The sequence below is a fragment of the Haliaeetus leucocephalus genome, unplaced genomic scaffold (genome assembly GCF_000737465.1).
Source record: "Haliaeetus leucocephalus isolate CR32 unplaced genomic scaffold, Haliaeetus_leucocephalus-4.0 Scaffold162, whole genome shotgun sequence".
Lineage (NCBI taxonomy): Eukaryota > Metazoa > Chordata > Aves > Accipitriformes > Accipitridae > Haliaeetus > Haliaeetus leucocephalus.
This window is the reverse complement of record NW_010972598.1, coordinates 15,591,760-15,612,710: the sequence shown is the minus strand read 5'-3', so window position 1 is coordinate 15,612,710 and position 20,951 is coordinate 15,591,760. Positions and strand designations below refer to the sequence as shown.

The window sequence follows — 20,951 nt, the reverse complement described above, 5'->3', positions numbered from 1 at the left end:
GCCGGCAGGCGGTCTCCGCCGTGACCCGCCGCGGGGCAGCCGGAGGGGCTGCGGCAGGCAGGCGGGCCGGCCCTGGTCGCCTCTGCGGGGGTGCATGGAGGCACCCCGCGCCCGCAGAGAGGTACCGGGCGGGGGGCCCTTGTCAGTCAGGGCTTCCCCTGAGGGGGCTGCGGTGGCCCGGGCCGTGCCGTGGGGGTAACCGCCTTTCCCCTCCCGTTATCCCCCCCCCTCCCCTGTGGTTTTGCAGGTGTGAATCCCCCGGAGGACAGCGCGCCTGCTCTGCTTGGCCCCCACAAGGCGAGCGGCCCCGGGTCCCCACCTCGCCGGCCTCGGCCGGGCTGCAGGAGGAACAAGGAGAGGGGCTCGGGACCTTAAAAATAGCGTCGCCCCCATAACCAGGCAGCTGCTGTCTCCTGAGAAATGAAGAAGTTTTTCGACTCGCGTCGGGAGCAGGGTGGCTCTGGCCCCGGATCGGGCACCAGCGGCGGTGGCGGTGGCAGCAGTGGCCCGGGCAGCGGGTACATCGGCAGGGTGTTCAGCATCGGCCGGTACCAGGTGACGGTGGACGAGGTGCTGGCGGAAGGTAAGACCCCCCCAGTCCCTTTTGCGGAGCGCTCTGCCTTTGCTTCTTTTCCCTCCCCCTTTCCCTCACAAAACTGGAAAGGGAGGCTTTGGCCTTTCCCCTGCCCTCCCCCTCTATCCCTAGCTCCCCCAATATTTCATTTTCCTTGACGGACTTGCAGTCCGGTGGCATCTGCAAGCTGACATTTCTGGTCTTCCCATGTGTAAAGCTAGTGTGGGTTTGCTGGATTTGGTTTGGGTTTGGTGGGTTTTTTTTTTAAAGGCTTTACAAATTGAGGGGATTTCAAAAGGTAATTGTTTCCCACCTTCCCTAAACTGGGAATTTAAAAAAAAGTAAAAACCAAAATTGTCAAATGTTTGGCTGCAGAGCAAGGTGCTGTAAATAAAGAAGGCAGTGGCCTTCACTCTTAACTTTCTTCAGCTGGTTGCCTCCTTTCCTACACTAAGCAGAGAGGAATAAAACACTGGAGTAAACTCCTTGTAGATATGTCATGTACATAGGTAGCCTGAGTAGAGCAAGCTGTGATCTGAGATGAGGGATTTCTGGCTTTGCAGGGGAAGCAGTAATCCCAATTGCATTTTTTCAAAATAAAACAGTTAAAAGAACTAAAAATGAACAGTAGGGATTATAAAACTCTTTACGTGTACAGTCCTTGCAGTGCAGCAAGCTGCTGGTGGTATTTTTTTTAATTTTAACCAGTACTGCTGCTTTAACTATCATTTTACATTTCATTTGTTTGGGCTATAAGGAACCTTATGAATGGCTCTGGCTGGTAACCTTACCCTCGACCTTCAGAGAGGTGTTGGCCTCCTTAGACCTGCTCCTGGTCCCTCTCCTTTGCAGCGTCCTTTGCAATTTCAGTCAAAACAGTGTTTTGTTTTGATCTTGTAATTGCGAAGGAGAGGGTAGCTGCTGTATGAAAGCCGAGTGGGAGGACCTGTGTTGGCTTCTACAGAAAGAACCCTAAAATGGAAAAGGGACTCTGTACGCTGTGTGCATTCAGGTTTGTAAAAAGTCACCACAGTGTACAAGAAAACAGATCTGTGACCATCTTTCAGACATGGTTTCTGATATGTTCTGCTGCATGCTGAGCTGAGAGGAGCACCAAAACCAGTCCTTCAGCTAGTCACTATAGTGATTTTTTTCCTGACTTGAAATTTGCAATATAGGTTTGCCTTGGCTGATATTTCCAAGGCCCTTTTGGCCCTAGAAGCTTAGGAACTATATGAACTAAACGTGAGAAGCTGTCACAGTCTTTTTTTAATGGTTGGCCTCATCCTGGTAACATGGGAAAACAGAGGCTTTTTTTGCTGATGAATAATCTGTTGGCAGGTTCTGCCCCAGTGCTGACAGCACCAGGAAGTGAGCCTGTGTGTCACTGGGCTCTCTCCTGCTTGGCAGGCCTAAGCTGCAGCCACCAAAGGTGGGAGGTAGTAGCACAGATTGTGCAGGAGAAGTGCTTCCCCTTCGCACCTCGCTGTCCTGGAGGATCTGCTGCTTGTGGGGGCTTTTGCCGGTGACTCCTGGTTTCTTGGCTGGCCTCTGGGATGGAGCATTGCCTAGGGTTGGCTACAACTCTTAGATCGGCATGCACAGGCCAAGTGAGGTGCAGGAGGCCTGTAAAATGGGTGCTGTGTTCTCTTCCTGCCCACGCTATAAGGCAAAGGAAGTTCTTTTGGTGAAATGTGCTATGCAGGTGTTTTCCTCGCAGTTAGTCTCCTGGTGTGGGCAGTCCGAAATCCCTCTGCGTGGTGAGTGAAGTCTCCAAAGGGACAAGAGCAAGGTGGCTTGTAGGTTTGCAGGTTGTTGCCTTTTGATGGGAACAGAGGGTTGAAAATGCCATTTGCTTTATAGGAGGGGTAGGTCATCTGGGGTGTCAGTGTGGGTCAGAAGCACTGTAGCTTTGCATACCTGTGGCCTTTTGGTGTAGCTGTGTGTACTCCCCAAGTGCTGGTAAGCAGCATTTTTTCACTGACTTGGCTGGAAACCTGGGAAGCTCTCTGGCAACCTGGTCCCTGCACTACTGACATCTGAGTCCTCAGCTGGAAAACTTTTTTGTATCTGCAGTGAATTTTGGTGGTTCAGCAGTGTTGAAAAGGCAACTTGGGAAGTCTTGGCTATTTCTGCTAAAAGGAAAAGTCCCCTGGGAAGCGCTTTGTAGGAGGAGGAGTATCCTGTCTGGGAAAGAAACATCTCTCGTCCCCATTGCTTTAGAAGGGAGAGGAGAGGCCTGTGTTTTGGTGCAGCATGTGAAGCCTAGAAAAATAAAGGAGATGTGAGAGTGGTTTAAAAGAAAGAGTCTCTGAAATGATGATGGATGGTGTGGGGGATACTTGAGTTGCAAGCCTGAGGAACTGGTTGAAGCGGAAGTTTTTGAATTAAAGTGTTGGGATTTACCTCTGTTTGACAAAGCTGTGGCTGGTCACTCTCAATTCTGCTGAGCAACCCTGCTGAAGATGACTGCTCCCTGGCCCAGGATGGGAGTCCTTAATGCAGGCTCTGTGAAGTGTGCCAGATGGCAGATGTCTCCACGTGCTCACAGTCTCTTGCGTAGATCCCCCAAAATATCTGCTGCGGTTAGGTACGCCCCCCACCCCCTTAAAAATAGTTGTGTCTGGATACTTGCTTTCCTGGGCGAAGAGGAACATGTCTTCCTTTTGGAAAGAAGTAGATGGGAATAATATAGAAGGAACTTGAATGGTTGGTTGTCCATGGTGTTATAATACCAGTGAATCAGGTGGGTTTTTTGTTTTGTTTTTTTTTTCCCCAAACAGTATATGGCAATAGGTGATTGATTCTTAGTTGGATCTTTGTAGTCATCTTGCTCTAATCCATATAATAGCACAAATAATCTCTTGAAAAATTCCCTGCAAAGTTTGCATGAGGATTAACTGCTGTGGGAGGTCAGCACTGCTGGCCTTGGAGTTCTGCAAGGCCAGGGTTAAAGTCGGTGGCATCATCGTAGAGTTCCAGTATGGGCTGAGCGGGGGTCATTACTGACTTTAAGGTGACTGGTGTTTCCGGGAGCTGAGGTGAATGCCCAGGAGGCGTTTGAGTGTGTGGGTGAGTCAGGCTACTATCTTACTGTTTTGTTTATGGAAAGAAACCAAAACAGTGTGATCAAATTGGATGCTGCTTTTTGTTTCTGCCTGTGTGTAGGGAAAAAAAAAAACCAAAATAAAAAACTCCACCCCAAAACCTCACGCTGGAGTTATAAGGAGGACAGTGTCCTTCTGATGAGGACCAGAGCAGCAGAAACATTGAGAAGGATGTTGCCAGAAAGCAGAAATTTGCTAAGGAGTTTGTGGGATGTGCCAGTGTGGCAAAGTACTACAAGCCACATGTGCTCCTCTGAGCTAAAACTGACAAGGTGGGGATTGCCCCAGTGTCCAGTTTTCAGGGGGCTATGTTTTGTGTTACTCTGTGTACTTGCAATATTGTAAGAGAGTGCTGAATCGATCCAAGGTACATCAGTGTTGATGGGGTGCACGTTTGAGCTAGGATTTTGCTTGTCTTGGTCTATTTCTAGCAAAAGATACAGGCTGTGTTTCTTCAGGTCTGTGAAAAGTCACTTTTTCCATTAGTAGTATTTTTCTGAAGGTGCTACTTATAGTCTTTTTGACTTAAAATGTGTAAGTTGGGGGATTCAGGTTTAATAATTGTCAGATATTTCGCTGAAATTTTTTTCAGATACATGCCTCTGTGTGTGCTGCTAGCTAATGTATATTTCAAACTATTTAATGGTAGACATTATAAACCAATGCAAAATCGGCTTAAATTGGCCGGCTATGTTTTTTACTCCATTTTGAAAAGACGGAAGTTGCAGGAAGGTTTCATCGTGATTTTGTTTAGCAGACCTGCAGGCCAACGCATGCATGAAGAGCTTGGTAAGGCTGTGAATGCACAACCTGTGCCCAGTGGGGGAAGGTGGTCCCCTGAGCTGCCTAAATGTGTGGCTGGGCTAATTGCAGAGGCCTTCTGCCGACCCCTGCCTGGCTTACCCTCAGCGCTTTCTTTCCCTAGAGTGTGCAGCACCATAACCTGAAGTCCCTGAACTTACACATGAGCTTCTTCTGAAATAACTTCACATTAAAACAAACCCCATCTGAGGTAAATTTTGTGGATTTACATGATCCTCAACCCAATTCCAGTGTGGCTGGGTTCAAGACACCACTTTGAAGTGTATTTTGTCAGTTATTGCCTTCTAGCTTCTGCCAAGTGCCAGCTGGTAATCAGCTGACCAGTGACATTTGGATTAGGAGTTAAACTATTTCTCCTCTTGGAATGGGACATGTGATTTCCCCGCCCCCCCCTTGCTTTTCCCGTGTACCTTGTGAGGCAGGGCATGTACAGTGCGCTCTGCACTGCTAGGTAGGATATTGGCTCCTCTCTGTTTTAGTAGTCTGGTTTTTTTGAGTGTACAAGCCAGGCAAACTGGTGAAGAATCCCAAGTGAGTGTTATTTGGAAAATGTTGAGGTATCCCAAGTGCTTTGGTGCTTTTAGCAGCACAGATTTTGCGGGGCAGAGTATGTGCCATGTCCCTAGATGTAATCAGGAAGGAAAAGAAGGTGTTAGTGGATTTAACTGTGTACGAAGTTGTATAGCCCAGAGACTCTTGTCATCTAGCCTCACTTGTAAGCTTTACGCAACATGTCAGAGAATGAGTCTGGGATTGTACATGGGGGTGGCTAGTTTCTTACGTAACAGCTATATGACCTAAAAGCATATTTAATGGCAGTGTTAGTCCAGTGCAGTCATGAAAGGAAAAGTTTTCTGCAGTCATCTTCCTAGGAAAGAGCCTTCCATGTTAAAACAAAGTAGTTTCTAATTCAAGCAGTCCTGCAACAGGCTTACGAAGTTGTCAGTTACTTAGTATAAGAAAGCTTAGTTTTGGGATTCTGGCTGAGGAAAATACAGGGTTTAACTATCCAGCTCAGGTCTTGCAGAAGTGTTCTAGTAGTTATGTGTGAACAGGTAACTAACCTCTGGTTGCAACACCAGCAATGACGTTTTGGATCTAAGGGGAACAACCATAATGTTACTGTGTCATGGGCCTTCTCCCCTTTGTAAAGGAGCTTGTCAGCAGTTGAAGAGAGCAGGTGGTAAGTTATAAATGTGCTGAAGACAAGCTGGAATCCCCTTTGGGTTTAGCACTTGCTGTCTTCCAAGCTCGCCTACCTGCATCAATCATGGCTAATAAGGGGTCAGAACTGACTAGGTGCTGCACACTTGCATTGAGACTGGAAGCTGCTTCCTCTGAAGGTGACTTTTTTCAGTGAAAATAGTGATTTGGGCAGACTGAGGCTGTGCCTGTTGGAACAGCACCTTGCCAGCTGCAGGACTTGCTGCTGCTTTTCTGGAAAGTCACAACCAATTTGCCTTCATTTGTACTAAGTAAGTGTTAACTAGTGTTTCACACGTGGAAGGAGACAGGAAGTCTCTGAGGAGAAACATGCCATAAGCAAACCCAGTTTACAGAGGAGTTCTCCCCTGATAATGAGAGGTAACTGAATAAATAAGTTTCCCAGGAAAGGATGCTTGCCTTCTTGGATGGGGGGGAAGCGCAGGATGTCCTTGTAGTGGTATTGTATTGGAAACATACCTCCTTAAATCAGATACTGGCTGCTGTACTTTTTTTGAATGTAGGAATAATACTGACAGTGATTTACAAGCACAAGGAAAAGATTTGGAAAGGCTTGAGTGAAACACATTTGCCAGGTAATTCTCTCTCATTTGTAGCTTTTTATCATTATGGAAACTTTTCTCCTTTTGTAGGAGGTCCGGGAATTGCCACTAAATGAAATGAAGGTTATTGTTAACTGCCTACAGTATGATGCAGTAGAATGAAAGTAGAGGAGAGCTGCTGCAGCTCCTCTAACATGAGGAGCTCTCACTACCCTGTTGCCAGAGTATCTGAGCCCTGGCACTGCCTACGAAGATGTCCTTCCGTTCCTTTTAGGGCTGCTGGGAAATAATATACTGAGATATGAAGGTGAAGCAATGCAGAGTATGTGCGGCCAAGTCAGGAATTGATCTCTGGCCTTCCAGATTGAGTGCTTTAATTGCAGTCTGTGTTTTTTCCCAAATGCTGCCTCTGTGTGTTTTAAATGGGTGTGCTCTTGGCACACATGTGATTTGGGCATAAATTTACGCTTGCTCTGTGGCAGAACCCATGCTGACATGAGGACTGCGGGCCATGTGTCACAGGATTGGATTAAAGACTTTTTTGGAACAAGATACTCATAGCATCTGGTTTGCTTCATGATTTTGCAGAAACAAATTACGTACCAGTGACGGGTGATCTCATAGATGAAAAATAAAAAAAGCCATCAGCAGCTGAGTTCCCCAAGCAAAGATGCATGTGTGCACGTACATCCACCCTGCAGCTGAGCTGGAAGTTGGCTGGTGCCGTGATGAGGACAGGTAGATCTGATCTTCATTCATTCACTGTTAGGAACATGCTGGTTTTACTTCGTATTTGGTGTTCGTAGGGCTGTAATAGGGAGGTGACCCCAAAATGTGCCTGTGTGAACTTAAAAAGCAGTCTGGCATGCTGTTCTCGAGGGTGTGATAGTAAAATACATGGTCTTCTGAAACTACGTAAGTGCACAGCTGTTATTCAGATGGTATCTTAGCTTGTATCTCCTTTACTTCTGTAAGCTAAATGATGCTTGCAAGCTTGACATGCTTTTGATGCACAACTCTAATGACAGCAGTAAAATAAACTCGGAGCTTGTCTCTTAAAGAAGTGCAGAATGCTTCATGAGAAGCACGGTGTGGCCTGGTTCATGTGGTCTTTCCCTGAACATCAGTTTCTGTTCAAAGCACCATAGCAAGCAAGAGGAACCCTTGGTTTCATGTGGTTTACCTGTTTTTGTGACATTACTGCTGTCTTGGATTATACATGGAAGCTATTCAGATGCTGCGGGAGTGTGATATAAAACACAGACTTTCAAAGTGTTTTAAAATACTTAAAATGAACACAAATAATCAGGGCTGATGTGAGAGGAGCACAGAAGTGCAGTCCTATTGCTTTATGTGCCTTGCCTGCATGACCTACCTGCTAAGTCAGTGATACTTTAGTTACCTGTCATGAGCCTCTGAAGGATTAATTGCTTCTGACTTGGGGAAATGCTTCAGAAATCAAGACCTTCTCTCTAGCGTTTAGCTGCTGCTTTGGAGGAGTGAGCTGGATTGATAGGAAATCCTTGCCTTATGACTGCGGTGCGTTCACATGAAGATATTTGTGGCTGCTGTTGATCCTTGGGCTCTGGTCTAATAACTCTCTTCAGGACCTTTGGCAAGAAGTGTATAATACCAGGGGCTATGCAAATGATTGGTGGCATGAAAGATACGGTGAAATTCTTAAAGAAAATAATCCTTTAAGTTGGGAGAAGGATCTGTGAAAGCACCTGTGTGCGTGCATATACTTGTGCGCTGACACACCTGCCTTTCTTTTTTTACCCAGATACTGTAGCACCTCTCGTTAGGTGTGTAGATATATAACACGGAATAACCATCCCTCTGGGATTCAACACAAATAGGCAGGAGTACATTGGCTGGAGGGAAGAGGCAGTGCCATGTCTCTTTGGGGAGAGAGCTGAGAAAAGGACAGGAGTTAAGCAGAGATAAATACGTTAGGATGGCTCAGTGGCTAGAATAGAAAGGTTTTCTCTTTGAAGGATCCCTGTTGCTTTGAGTAGAGTTCTGCAAATGTCCTGTTAGGTGACTTACAGAAGAGGTACCTGCTAAACTCATGCCATGTCTCTCTGCCTTATTTCCCCCTTGCAGTGCAGGTATTGTCAGCAGGATGCTCGTGACTGTTTGGGAGCAGGTGATGGGGTTGCTAGCTGATGTGCACTGAGTATTCCCTGGGAATTTCAGCAAGTGCTGCTTGCAATGTTGAGTGTGTTCTGACTTAAGCTCTTTGGTAGCTGCATATTCATTACAGTCCTTTCACAAGTCAGCAAATGTAAGATGACACAAGAAGCCAGCCCCAGCTGTCAACTGGTAAGATCCTGCTGGTTCTTATGTTCTTTTTTTTTTTTTTTATTGATTATGTTTGTAAGGAAATAAGTGCATTGCAGAGCACTGATATTTGGATTGTGGGGTGGCAAAGGGTGAAGGAGGGACAGTATGGCAGAGAGAAAGGGAAGGGGCAGTACAGACTTGGGTCAGACTGTCCTGGGGTGACTTGAGTGAATATTTCTGGCAAGAAAAATTCTGCTGAAAGTCAGAGCCTGTCTTTTGGTCTTTACCTGTTGCTTTTGAGTTAGAAGATGTACTTAGCTGTGTGAATATGAGTTTTCCCTTCTGTTTCTATACCTGATTACCAGTTGTAGTTTGAACTGTTGTGCTGTCGCTACCCTTAGCGACCACAAAGACCCCTGCGTACTAGGTGTCATACAACTTGTGGTTCTATGCGTGGTTGTTCCCCTTCTGCTCTCTGCAAAGTAGACAAACAGATGGTGGAAGAAAGGCTTATCAAATTATTTTACAAATGAGAAACTGAAGCACGTGAAGATGTAGCGATTTGATAAGGGCTATGTAGGAAAGCAGTGATGAAGCCTTGTATTAAATGCAAATGTAACTCCTTGTCTGGTGTTTTAACCACAGTGTCATTAATATTCATGTCACCATAGTATTGAGGAACTTTTATAATGGATTAGGGCCCTGTGTCACATAATGCAAACACAGAACAAAGACTGCCCATGCTCCTGGGAGGTGCCTGGCTGCCCTCGCCTGTGCCTGCTGAGGCTCAACATTTGCGTTTGGTACCAAAATACGCTCGTGTGTTGCCGCCTTAGGAGACATATTCAGAAAGACACATCAGTAGGTGCAAGCAGCTGTAATCTTACAGCTGATCGTGACATGATAATTAACACAGTATCTTCTAAAGATCTGATGTTATTGAGAGACCACAGGAAACACACAAACTCAACCTTGCTCACACAGCATTCAGCAGAACATGTGACAGGATTAAACATGTATTGGATTTTTTAAAATTTAAAATGATGCTATTTTTGGAGTGGGACAGATGGTGGTATTCTACCTTTTGCTTTTGTTTTAAACTTAACAACATAAGAATCATATAGGCTGTACCTTTCTTTTCCTGCTACCGAGCAGGCTAGAAATGCATATGTTGATATATTTTGTGTAAGTTGGGGTTCTCAAGCACTTATGTAAGTTCATTTGAGCTGATAAATCCCTAATAATTATGGGGCTTGTGAGTAACAGTCACAAGACTACAGGTTCTGGACCCCTGCAACCCTTTCCTGTTTCTGGACATCTGATAAATGAACAGGCAGGCGTATGTCTATTCATATCTCCTTCCTCACCTGTGTATATGTAGAAAAACTCAAAGCTGTGCTTCGTGTTGGGCTGATTTCTGCCACCCTCCGCTGGCCCTGTGCTGAATGATGGATACTGTGTGCTCCTGACTGTACCTAGTGGTTTGAATTCCCTGCGAGCTGGCTGGTGGGACAGTAGATAACTCTCGCCATGCTTGGCATGTACTGAGGAGTTGAAAAGTTCATTGCTGTCTTCAGGGTTTGATTAGCATGTACGCTTCTAGGGGAATATTATGTAGTCCTTAAGTTGTGTTTTCCTGTTACTCAGTGAGATGGTACTTCTGTGGCTCAAGAGTATATCTGTGGTTATATGGGAGACCTGGAAAGGTTGAAATCTGGATTCTTGGGTTTAGGCAGAAGAAACTTGTTTGAAACAAACCTCTATATGCTGTTGTGAAGCTCTTAGAGTATCATGTTAGCTGTGAGCTTGACCTCCTCCTAGAATGTAGGTATTAGGGTTTCTCTTGTGTTTTTCATGCTGCTTTGCTCAGGGATGTCTGGGTGCTACCATAATAATCAAAATTCCTAAATGTCTGACTTGTCTGTTGCCATGAGCTCTCTTTGGATCCTTGCATAATTGCTTCCCAAATGGAGTTTGCTGTTACCATAGCACTTAAGGTCTCCAGTAAGCCCACTCTGGCTGACCCTTGCAAGCAAGTCCAGTTAAAAACCAGTCCCAGGCCTGGCCAGCTGAGTCTTGCTTTCTCCTTCCTCTACACCTCCAGCTACAACCTGCTCTCTGCTCAACTAGTTTCATTTTTTCTCTCCTATCCAGTCGACATGATTCACTGCTTCCTTGCCTTTCCAGTAAAGGTTTTCAGCTGCATGCAGTTGCTGCAGGTTCTTGCTGGCTTTGCAGTTCCAGTCATGTTCACTCAAAAACAGTCATGCTCTGCAGCATGTTTATGCCATTGCTAATTTCACTTGGAGATGAAGGAGGTCTCAGATGCTATTAGCAGCTGCTTGGAATAATAGCAGCTGAAATGTGCTTTTTAGAGGGCTGATTGATAACTAAATAAATGATTTTTTTTTTTTTAAGCCGTGAGTTATTCATGACCCATTAACTTTTTTTTTTTTTTCAGTCTTATAGTGGAAGTTCAAGGACTAAAATTGTCACAATAGAGAGAGACTGAGTCTGCTTTGCCAAGTAATCTACTTGGAGGCAGTGTATCTTGCTGCACAGTAATAAAACACTGCTCCATCAGCTTTGGGTTTCCAAGTCTGCCTGTCAGGGAGGAATTGAGTGGATGCACAAGACTGTAAAGCAGAGCACATGCCTAGCAAATCTACCCACGTGAACATCTAAACGTGCTTCCTGCTGTGAAGGCCAGTACAGTTCCATAGCCTTTAGTGAGCTGTTATTTGTTATGAAATTGCTGTCACAAATACTGTGAGACTTTAATACCCCTAAATTAAGGTGTCCAGGCTGTGTTCTGACGGTGTCCTTAGAGGATAGGTAGTGTGACAAGCTATTCCTGCCCTTGGACTAGAGCTTTTGAAAAGGGAATGCAAAGTTAATGCACAGGACGAATCTTGCCCACTGATTATTTTAGGCTTCTAATACGCTGTTGCATGGCAGAGATTAATTTCCTTCCCCCTGCCCCCCATTTTTTTTTCTTTCTCCCTTTCTCTGCTATATTGTAATTTACAGCTTCCTTTTTTTACTTTCTCCATGGAACTGGCTGGGAATTGAAGGAGTATCATCTAGGGCAGAGGAGTGGCTCTTAAAGATCTGAGACAGGGTCCTGAAAAATGCAAAGAAATGAAGCTGAACAGCTTTAAATCAGACCTATCAAAATAAAACCCAGAGAAGTGAGGAAGAGGCAGTTAAGCTTTTTCCGTGTCATCAGTGCAGTGAAAATGTCTGTGACTATATAAATATTTTGTGGCTGTTTGCAATTGTGAATGTCATAGTTTTAAACTAAATATTCACCCCCCCAAAACCACAACAATCCCTAACCAACCAGTCTTGCTATCCTAAAAGTAGGAGAGGTAAAGACCTTGCTTCTATTCTGTATTGGGTGACGTTTCTGGTTGTATTATTTTGCACAATTTAGGCACTTGTGGCCGTGACTGCCACGCTAACATTAACTGTGATGTACTGCCTATTTAAAAAGAGCCCAGAAGAGGGTGGAGCCTGTAAATCTAAATCTGTCTTGTCATGGCCTAGATATTGCAGCAATGACACTAAGCAAGGGCCCTGTAATTATGTTGGTAATATTGGATAATCACATTAGGATTCTCAGCTATGGTAAATCTGTGTAGGGCTAACTATGTCCCTGCTTTACTCTTGCTGAGAATCTGACCCACGAGCTCTACGTGAGCTTGAGCCTTTCTTTTACCTGGGGAGAAGTCCTTTGCTCTGTTAGATACGCTAGCTGTTCTATTAAAGTTTGTCTGGTGGTATTTAAAGACTAGAGCTTAAGCAGTGCTGCCGCTGGAGCTGTGAGAGCTACTGCTTTCTTAGGCTGGTAGTGAGAGGAGTTCTAAAAAGCAGGGCTTTGCCTGCACACCTTGGGCTTTTTTGCAGTATTGGATGCAGGCCTTTGCCTTGATGGTGTGTGCTGTCTAATGGATGCACATGACTCTGGAGATATCTTTGTAGCTGTTTTTTTTTTTTTCTTTTTTTCTTTCCCCCTTTCCACTAAATCAGTTGTGCAGCAGTTGCATTTTGTATCCGGCACAAAGCTGACGCAGATGCTGGGCTTTCTGTGCCCAGCGAACTTGCTCAGCATGAAGCTGCCTAACAGATTGTTGCTGGCCAGCGATGGAGTCTCCTCTTCTTTTAAGCCAATAGAACATGGAAACTATATTGCTCATATGTGCAAATTTACTTTGTGGAGACCAAATTCTTTCCAGCTCAAATTTGAGCTGCGTGGAGAATTTCCTGCTGCTTAAAACAGTTATCACTGGTGGAAGAGTGCAGAGCCTCACGCCTAAACCTTGTGACCTCTGGAGCTGTAGGGTTGCATGTGTAATTATCTGCCACAGGCTGTCTGTGTGAAATGGAGGATTGAATGTGAGTTTATAACCTGCTCTGCTCAGAACTGGTGTTGATGTGAATATGAACCAGGTGAACACAGAATCTACCTTGATTTCCCAACACTGCTTTCCTCTGGCAGTAGGACCAAACCTGTGAAGCCCCAGCCTCTGCTAGGAGGAAGTGAGTTGTGTACATGCTTGCTCTGCAAGAAGGGAAGGCGAGTTGGTGATTTTATGGGGCTGCTGCTGATCAAAGTTTGAATATTCTTCAAGAGTTCGTCTTATGCCAGGAGGATGCAATCCTTGGATAGCTTGACACACAACCTGTGTCCATGTTCCTTGTATAGTTTCTTTAGCTAAAGTATCAATAGAAATATTTATGAAGTGAAAAGCTGCATTTCCTGTAAGTTCAGTTTAACTCGGGGCTCTCTTGACTTTTGACAGTTGTGTCACTGTTACAATCTTCTTTTGCATATGATCTCTGTTCAATTCCTGATCTTGTTGCAAATATACCTGCTTCACTAATTTTCCATCTGCTTAGTATCTCATCTGGGGAGATGCAGGTTTCATCTAGTTCTCCTGATATTTGTGCCTATTTCAGATTTCCTGTCTTGAAATATTAGGTGTCCTTTATGTTTTATCTAGGTGCTATCTACTTTCCCCGCAGTTCTGAAGCTCTGATTCACTCCTACAGCCACTTAAAATGGTCAGAACATGGTCGAAATTTGAGTGTTTGTGACCATTGCTGCTTACACAGATGAAGCTCTTTCAGCTGGAGTTAGTGGTTTGCTTTTTATTCTTTGCCCTCCAGATAACTCTTAAATGTTCAGACTATTTAATTGGCGGTTGATGTTTCAAGATCTGATTTGATAAGTTTCCCAGAGCAGTTCTATCTCCACTCCAGTGTGAAGCCTTTTAAAGTGCTGTTTAGGGGCAATGGAAGCAGCTCAAAGGAACAGACTAACCCACAACTGAAAGCTCAGTAAACTAACCAGAATCTACACTGATTTTTGTTTTATTTTAATGGTGTTTCACTCCCTGTACAGGTGAATATGGGGAGGTAAGCCACTGAGAGCTGTACCTTTCCTCTTGGAAATGAGCATGGGGAGCTTCCCAGGGACTGCTGCTGTGTGTGAAAGGAAGCATGGTTCTTTGTTTTCTGTGGTCTCATTTGCCTCATAGCTATTAGGCCTGCATGGACTATAAGGACTCATATCTTTGTGTTTTAGAGCCCTTGAGCTGAAGGAGAACACCTGCAGTACTGTACAGAGACCCTACTTTCTACCCTGCAGAGACCAGTGGTTTGTATTCCTGATACATAGAGTTCATCTTAATAGGTTGCTTTAAATACTACTCTAGGAGGTGCTGGGGCACGCATTTTAGATTGAAGTAGTCCCTTAAACTTGGCACTGTTATGCTTTAGCATAAGTCAAGTGACTTAAAAAAACCCAAAAACCAAAAAACAACTAAGTAAAGCTTGTTATTTCCTTTGAGGTAGAAAACCTCGACTGAGAGTAGACCTGTTTAGTTTAGCATTATTATCTGCTTTTCTCAGCTGGAGAGTCTGTTGGCAGGGGATAAGGGTTTTTGTTTTGTTCTTGTTCAGAACTGGACTCCTTGGTTTATAACACACATGTACACACACACAAACTTGCGCCCTGGTTGGAGTTAGAGGAACTTGGGTGTAGTAAGACCAGGAGATCCATATTCAGGCCTTCCTGGTTCCACAGAGACTACTGCATGTTCTGTTGTCTGTGCAGCATGTCCTGCTTTTCACCCCTCTGTTCTCATTGCCACCTTTAGAAAGTCATTCAAGTAGCACTTAGAGCTGTGGGTTTCTGTGTATGAGCCTGTTCTGTTTCAGCTGGTGGCTGAGCACACCCTGTTACTACTTTGTGCTTGAGCTTGCAAGCTGTTGACATGGCTTAGCCTAGGTAAAGAGCATCCTAATTTTGTAGCCTGGATTGTGGGAAATGAATACCAATTATGTCCAGGTACTCCTGAGACATGATGCAAGCCTGTGCCTCTAGGATAGGCTATGTGTTTTCTGTGCATGCAACTTGAGGGTGAATAATCTTTGCTTATATGGATATAAAATAACATGTAAATACCCTAATGTAACCAGAGGATTATGGAATTGGGTAGGAGAGTGAGTCATAAGCATTAATTAAATCCCAAACCCCAAGTGTCATGATGAACACTCCAACATGTAGTAATAAAACAGCAAAATGGAAACACAAAGGAGAACATTATTACAACCGCCACTGCTTCAAGTCTTTTTAGTCTTTTTGTGCTAGGTAATCTGGAAAAGACACTCTGTATAGCATACTCCAGCTATGCAGGAGGTTGTGGAGAAAAGACTGGCAGTAGCTTGTTGATGTCTGTCGTGTGTAGCGTGAGAATCTGGTGTTGAAATCAAGTCAACAGAGAGTTTGGTGAGACTTCCTGACGGTAAGGGTGTCCTGGTTTCAGCTGGGATAGAGTTAACTGTCTTCCTAGTAGCTGGTACAGTGCTATGTTTTGAGTTCAGTATGTGAAGAATGTTGATAACACTGATGTTTCCAGTTGTTGCTCAGTAGTGTTTAGACTATAGTCAAGGATTTTTCAGCTTCTCGTGCCCAGCCAGGGCACCTGACCCAAACTGGCCAACAGTGTATTCCATACCATGGGACGTCCCATCTAGTTTAGGAACTGGGAAGTGGGGGGGGGGCAGGGATTCGCCGCTGGGGGACTGGCTGGGGGTCGGTCGGCGGGGGGGGAGCAATTGCCCTGCGCATCATTTGTACATTTCAATCCTTTTATTACTACTGTTGTCATTTTATTAGTGTTATCATTATCATTATTAGTTTCTTCTTTTCTGTTCTATTAAATCGTTCTTATCTCAACCCAGGAGTTTTACTTCTTTTCCTGATTTTCTCCCCCCTCCCACTGGATGGGGGGGAGTGAGTGAGCGGCTGCGTGGTGCTTAGTTGCTGGCTGGGGTTAAACCACGACAAAGGGTAACAACACCCCAGGAATAAACTGTTCAAGAGCATGTGGAGAATGTGTAAGTAGAGTAGCTAAAGAACAGGTTAGACAGACGTGTCAGGAGTGACTGTGGGCAATGTCAGTCCTGCCTATAAGTGAGAGGCTGAGTCAGGTGAAATCCTGTGCCAGACGGTGACGCGGTGACACAGGGCCATGCTTTTTCAGTGAGACAGTTCTGTGTTGCTTACCAGCATCCTGCTGCAATTTGGAGAGGGTGAAATGAGGCTGGAGAAAGCCTCCCTCTGTCTGTTAATCTTGTTATCCTTGACCTACCTCCATTTGACTCCACTGGGGCAAGAATAAAATCCTCTTTCTTTATGCAGATTTTGTATGTTAGTCATAAAGCTATAAAACCACCGGAGAGAGAGAGAGAGACGTTTGAAGGCCCAACATGCTCACCTTTTGGGATGCTGCTTAGGTGGAGATGACCATGAAAAAGGAAGAAAATACTGGAGGCCATGCTAGTGATCCTGTAGTTATCTCTTTAGCTGCAGCGAGTCTGGTGTCTTTGCTCAGGGAAAACTGAAGTGCCCCTTTGCCTGCAGGCTTTGTAGTAGCAGACTACCTCCTACTGCTTTCTAAAAAAGCAGAGGGTGTAGGAAATGCTGTTTGACTGTATCAGTGATTAATCTTTCACCAGATCGAAGCAAGCTTGTGAGTAACAGATCTAATGCTCGCTTTCAAGACTGGATTCTTGGCAATAGGCAGGGCCCTTTGATACCTGGCAGTACTGGGAAACCTCTAAAAATGTTTCTTCATGTTGGTAGCGTGTTGTGCCATATCCAAAATGTAATGTGAAGGGTTTCTGGGTGAAGCTTCAGTCCTATCCTGTTAGGATGACTTGCTACTATCTCTTACTATGAGATGCTGCGATTTGAGGGGTCTTTTCTGGTCTTTCCCTGGTTGGACACATTCAGGTGTCCTTCCAGCACAAATTTGCTTTCTGGAGATGGCCTGCAGAGCTCATGTCTGCAAAGCAGAGCTCAGGGGCGTGAGCTGTGTAAGCAGGGCCTTTGCTTCATACTGCTGCTATGAGTAGTATGTTGTCACACTGACCCATGTGTTCTTTGGTCAGTTTCTTAATTTTTTGCCTTTTTTGTGAATCACATGCTCTCCTACCCTAGTGACATCCTTTTTAAGACCATGACTTAAAGAACAGAGGATTTCTTTGCAAATTGCTTGTGTTTCTGACAATCTCCATCTCAAGGAAGTGGGAGCAGAGATAATGTTCCAGGTTGAACTCAGGAAATCATAGCTCATATCAGTGTCGTCTTTGCTTTCTTTGATATAGCTGTGATCTTGGATGTTACAGCCCTAATGCAAAGTCAGCCTCGTTACTGTGGCATCTTAATTAAACCTCAAACCACTTTAAAAACAAATCTTGAGGGAGTTGTATTTTTCTTTAAAGGTGTTAATGCTGACATCTCTGCCTAACTTTAAAGGTGGTGTAGATGCTTCATAAAGCAGAAAAAACAACGTGCAGTGATCCTGACCATTCCAATTCCTTGTTATGTATCAAAGGAGAACACTTCACAGTACTGATCCCAGTTTGTGGGCACATTTGGTAATAAAAAGGGTTAATATTGGAACAGAAAACTTATTTTGGGGTGAAATTTCCTGTCCTGGAAACAAAGAGCTCGTAAATGATGGAGAAGTTGTATCAAAAGGGGTAAAATGGGATTTTAAATTGTACCTTTTTTAGCAGGTATGCTGCAGTAATACCCTCATGCTAGACAATGGAAGAGTGGAAGAAAAGATAGCTGAAAGAATATGTTAGTGCAGATTAATACTGACAAAAATAGCACTATAATCCTAATGCCCATCATAGTTGAGTAGGGGAGCTATAATTAAAATAAAAAGCCCATATAAAAATTAACCAGCAAATATTTGTCTGTGTGGAGAGTAACATAAGATCATCACACATGAGACATGATCAGTAAGGGACTGCTGCCCTTTGCTTTCCTTCCCATTATTGCTGTGCTCTTGGGACCAAGTGTGCTGCTTTTTATAGGAGCTGCCAGGCGAGTCTCCTCTTGACAGCGAGACTCACGTTGTGATGCACAGTAATGCTTTCTAGCAGTAATGGGAAGTTTTTCTGAAGGTCTCTGCTGCTCAGCAGACCCAGTGTGGTCTGAGGAGAGAATCCCAGGGCACCTTGGTGTTTTTTCCCTGTCTTACAGATGAGCCACTTGTCCACTTGTCCATCTTCATCCCTGGTTTATAGGTGGGGAGAACCAAGACTGGGTTATTCTTTCACCTTTGTTGAAAGCTGGCACTAAGAGCTGTAGGAGAGAAGCACTGGCACATCTGAGTGCTTTTCGCTGATGTGTTTGCCAAGCTTGATGCTAATGTTAGCTGAACTTGGCCGTTGTCTAAAATAATTATGGATGATTGTATTGCTTAACTCTGCCCAAAGTGTTTTCCTTGGCCTTTTTTCTTTCTGGTAAAGGGTAAGTGACTCCAAAGTTCAGGTTTGCTGAAGCCATCTCTGTCCCTGGAAAAGATGCCCCAAAAGTTTGGTGCTTTATGATCAAGGATCATATCATAGAATCATAGAATAGTTTGGGTTGGAAGGAATGACTATTGTGTATACACAACTAGGGAAAATTTTTTTTTTGTTAAATGACTGCATGTTATGCCAGCTAGAGAGAGGTGTCAGAGGTGCAGGATGGCTTTCTCGGTACAGCAGCAGAGAGAAAATGGTTCTGGTGTTGCCCAAGTGATGATGTCCAGTGATGGGTAATGTGCAGTGTCTATGTGTCAGCTGGTTGTGGCTACGACTGTGGGGAAAAGTAAGTGCTGGGAACTACGTTTTAGTAAAGCTTTGGGAATGGTGAGCTGCAAACACCCTGTGCAAGGGAGTTGATATGATTTTCCCATAACTGGATCACAGCATCCTGACTTGGGGGGTGGCAGGCGTGGGGAATAAAAAAATTGAGTGAGCCTGCCCCTTGTACTTAGGAAAGTAAATGCCAAGGAAGTTCTTCTGGCTTATGAGATAAGGCAAAATATGACATAATTCTTGATGGATAAGAATTGGTAAGTATTTGGATTGTGCAAAGGAGTGGCTTCGTGCCTGGTTCAGCAAAGCACTTAATTTTAAGTGCCTGCTAGCACAACCAGAGCTTAAATTGCCTTGCTGGCTGTCCCTGGAGGCTAAATATTCCTACAGCAGTTGTTGGGGACATCTGAAAAGCACTTGGTTGTCCCCTCAGCACTAAAGCATGGTGGGCTGTCTGGCACGCAGAGCTTTGAGGTGGATGAGATAAAGCGAAAACACAGAAAGCTGGAAACAGTTCAGTGGAAAACCACATGCATTGTTTGTCCAGCTCAGAAAAGAATTTCACCCCTGAAGAATAAAGTTTTTAGTGGCATCCAGAACATTTATCAGGAACTATGGTAATTACAGATATTGTTAATTTGTTTGTAGAACAGTGATGGAGAAAATCCAAAATGAAGCAGTGATTATTTTTAAAGTTGAATTGGTGACTTGATAGTTGGCTCTTTCAAGCCCAGAGATTTGACTACCTTATCTGAAAAGAGGAGTGATTTCTCCTCCTCAAGTTATCCAACATAACCTTGGAAAAAAATGAGGGATGTGATCGAAGACAAAACTTGAATATGTTTGCAGAGGGAAGACACATCCATGCAGTGGAGATGTTTTTGTAGCTGTTATTGCAGAGCTCAAACATGCAGCTGGGAGGTCATCACACTACATGTCTCGTTTGCTCCTGTGCAAACAGCACTTAATGTCTCTGGGAGGTACTTTTAGAGTGGATTTTAAAAGGAGGTGTTCTGCCTAATTGTGTTTGGATGAAGCTATTTCTATTTTGTAGGCGTACCTGCTGTCTCTTGCAGAGGGTGGTGGATTAGCATAGCAGGGTAACGCAGAAAATGCAGTGTGTTTTGGGAACACTAATGGCTTGTGAAAAGGCCTTTGGTCCTGCAGATCATGTGAAATCTAACCTGCTTTACTTTGTGTGTACAGGGCAGAGGCCAGCCAGTCCTCTTCTGGACTATGATTAACTCAGGTGAAGTGGTCTGTTGAGTTGGTGCTTCAAACAGTCTGGCTATGGTTGAACTTGCTTTATTTTGGCTCTGCATGAGCAAAACAGGCTTTCTGTGGGGACCCGTTGTCTGGCAGGCACAAAAACCTGCCTGCAGTAATACCTTGTTTTCTTCTCTGCTGTTTAAATAGTTATCTGATAGGATATGTTTGAAGATCTGGAGCAGAACTTCAATGCAGCTCAAACAGCTGAGTAAGTGATTGTGTGTGAAGATACAGTAATCGTGCTGGTAGGAAGGGGATTCTCGGGACAAGCTATTTCTGATGGTTTCCCTACCGCCACCAATGGTGCTGTCCCAGGAGGACAAGGTGGATCTGTTGTGCCAGGAGACCTAGAGTGTGCCGGAGGGCAGTTGTGTCCATCGAGGGTAAAGTGTGCAGTGTTCAGCGTACAGTTTGTCTGCCATAGCAGCACTTGCTGAGCTTGGCTAATTTATATGTTCACCAGTGAAAGGCAGCTCTGGAAGTGCGTATCACAAAAGGGTGATGGGAGGAGCAACCCATTTCTCTGTAAACTTCCTGACAATAACATTAGTTAGTGCAACTTGCTTGGAAGCAGCTTCTTGTGCTTGTTTGCAGATCGGCATTGCTGGCTGCCTGTGACTTCTAGTTGCAAGAGGATTCCAGGCTTGCAATACATGTGAATCACTTAAATGCAGCAGAGTGCTATCTTCTTACCTTGTGAGGAGCTGAGAGGGTATCGCGTGCGGCTTTCTGTGGCTGGTTTTACCTGGTTTAGAAGTGCTTGTCTGGCTGTGAAGAGTTCTGCATCCTACTGAAATTACAGAAGAGCTGAAAATATAACTACCAGCTCTGGAAACTGGCCAGTACACTGACACAAACCTGCATGGAAAATTGCTCTGGCATCTGTATTGACTGGAGATAATTGGAAACCCCCCCCCCCCCCTTTTTTTTTTTTTCTCCCCATGTCTTCCTACCAAC

General features: G+C 44.6%; 1 protein-coding gene across 1 annotated transcript in view; it reads left to right on the top strand.

Annotated features, from left to right (window-relative positions):
- The first annotated feature begins 48 nt into the window (after window positions 1–48).
- Window positions 49–20,951, top strand: part of AAK1 (AP2 associated kinase 1) — a 72,519-nt gene continuing 51,616 nt past the window's right edge. The window contains exons 1-2 of the mRNA XM_010563033.1: window positions 49–121; window positions 248–583. Of these exons, the coding sequence (XP_010561335.1) occupies window positions 421–583 (163 nt within the window). The 5' untranslated portion in view covers window positions 49–121; window positions 248–420. The remainder of the gene's footprint in view (window positions 122–247; window positions 584–20,951) is intronic.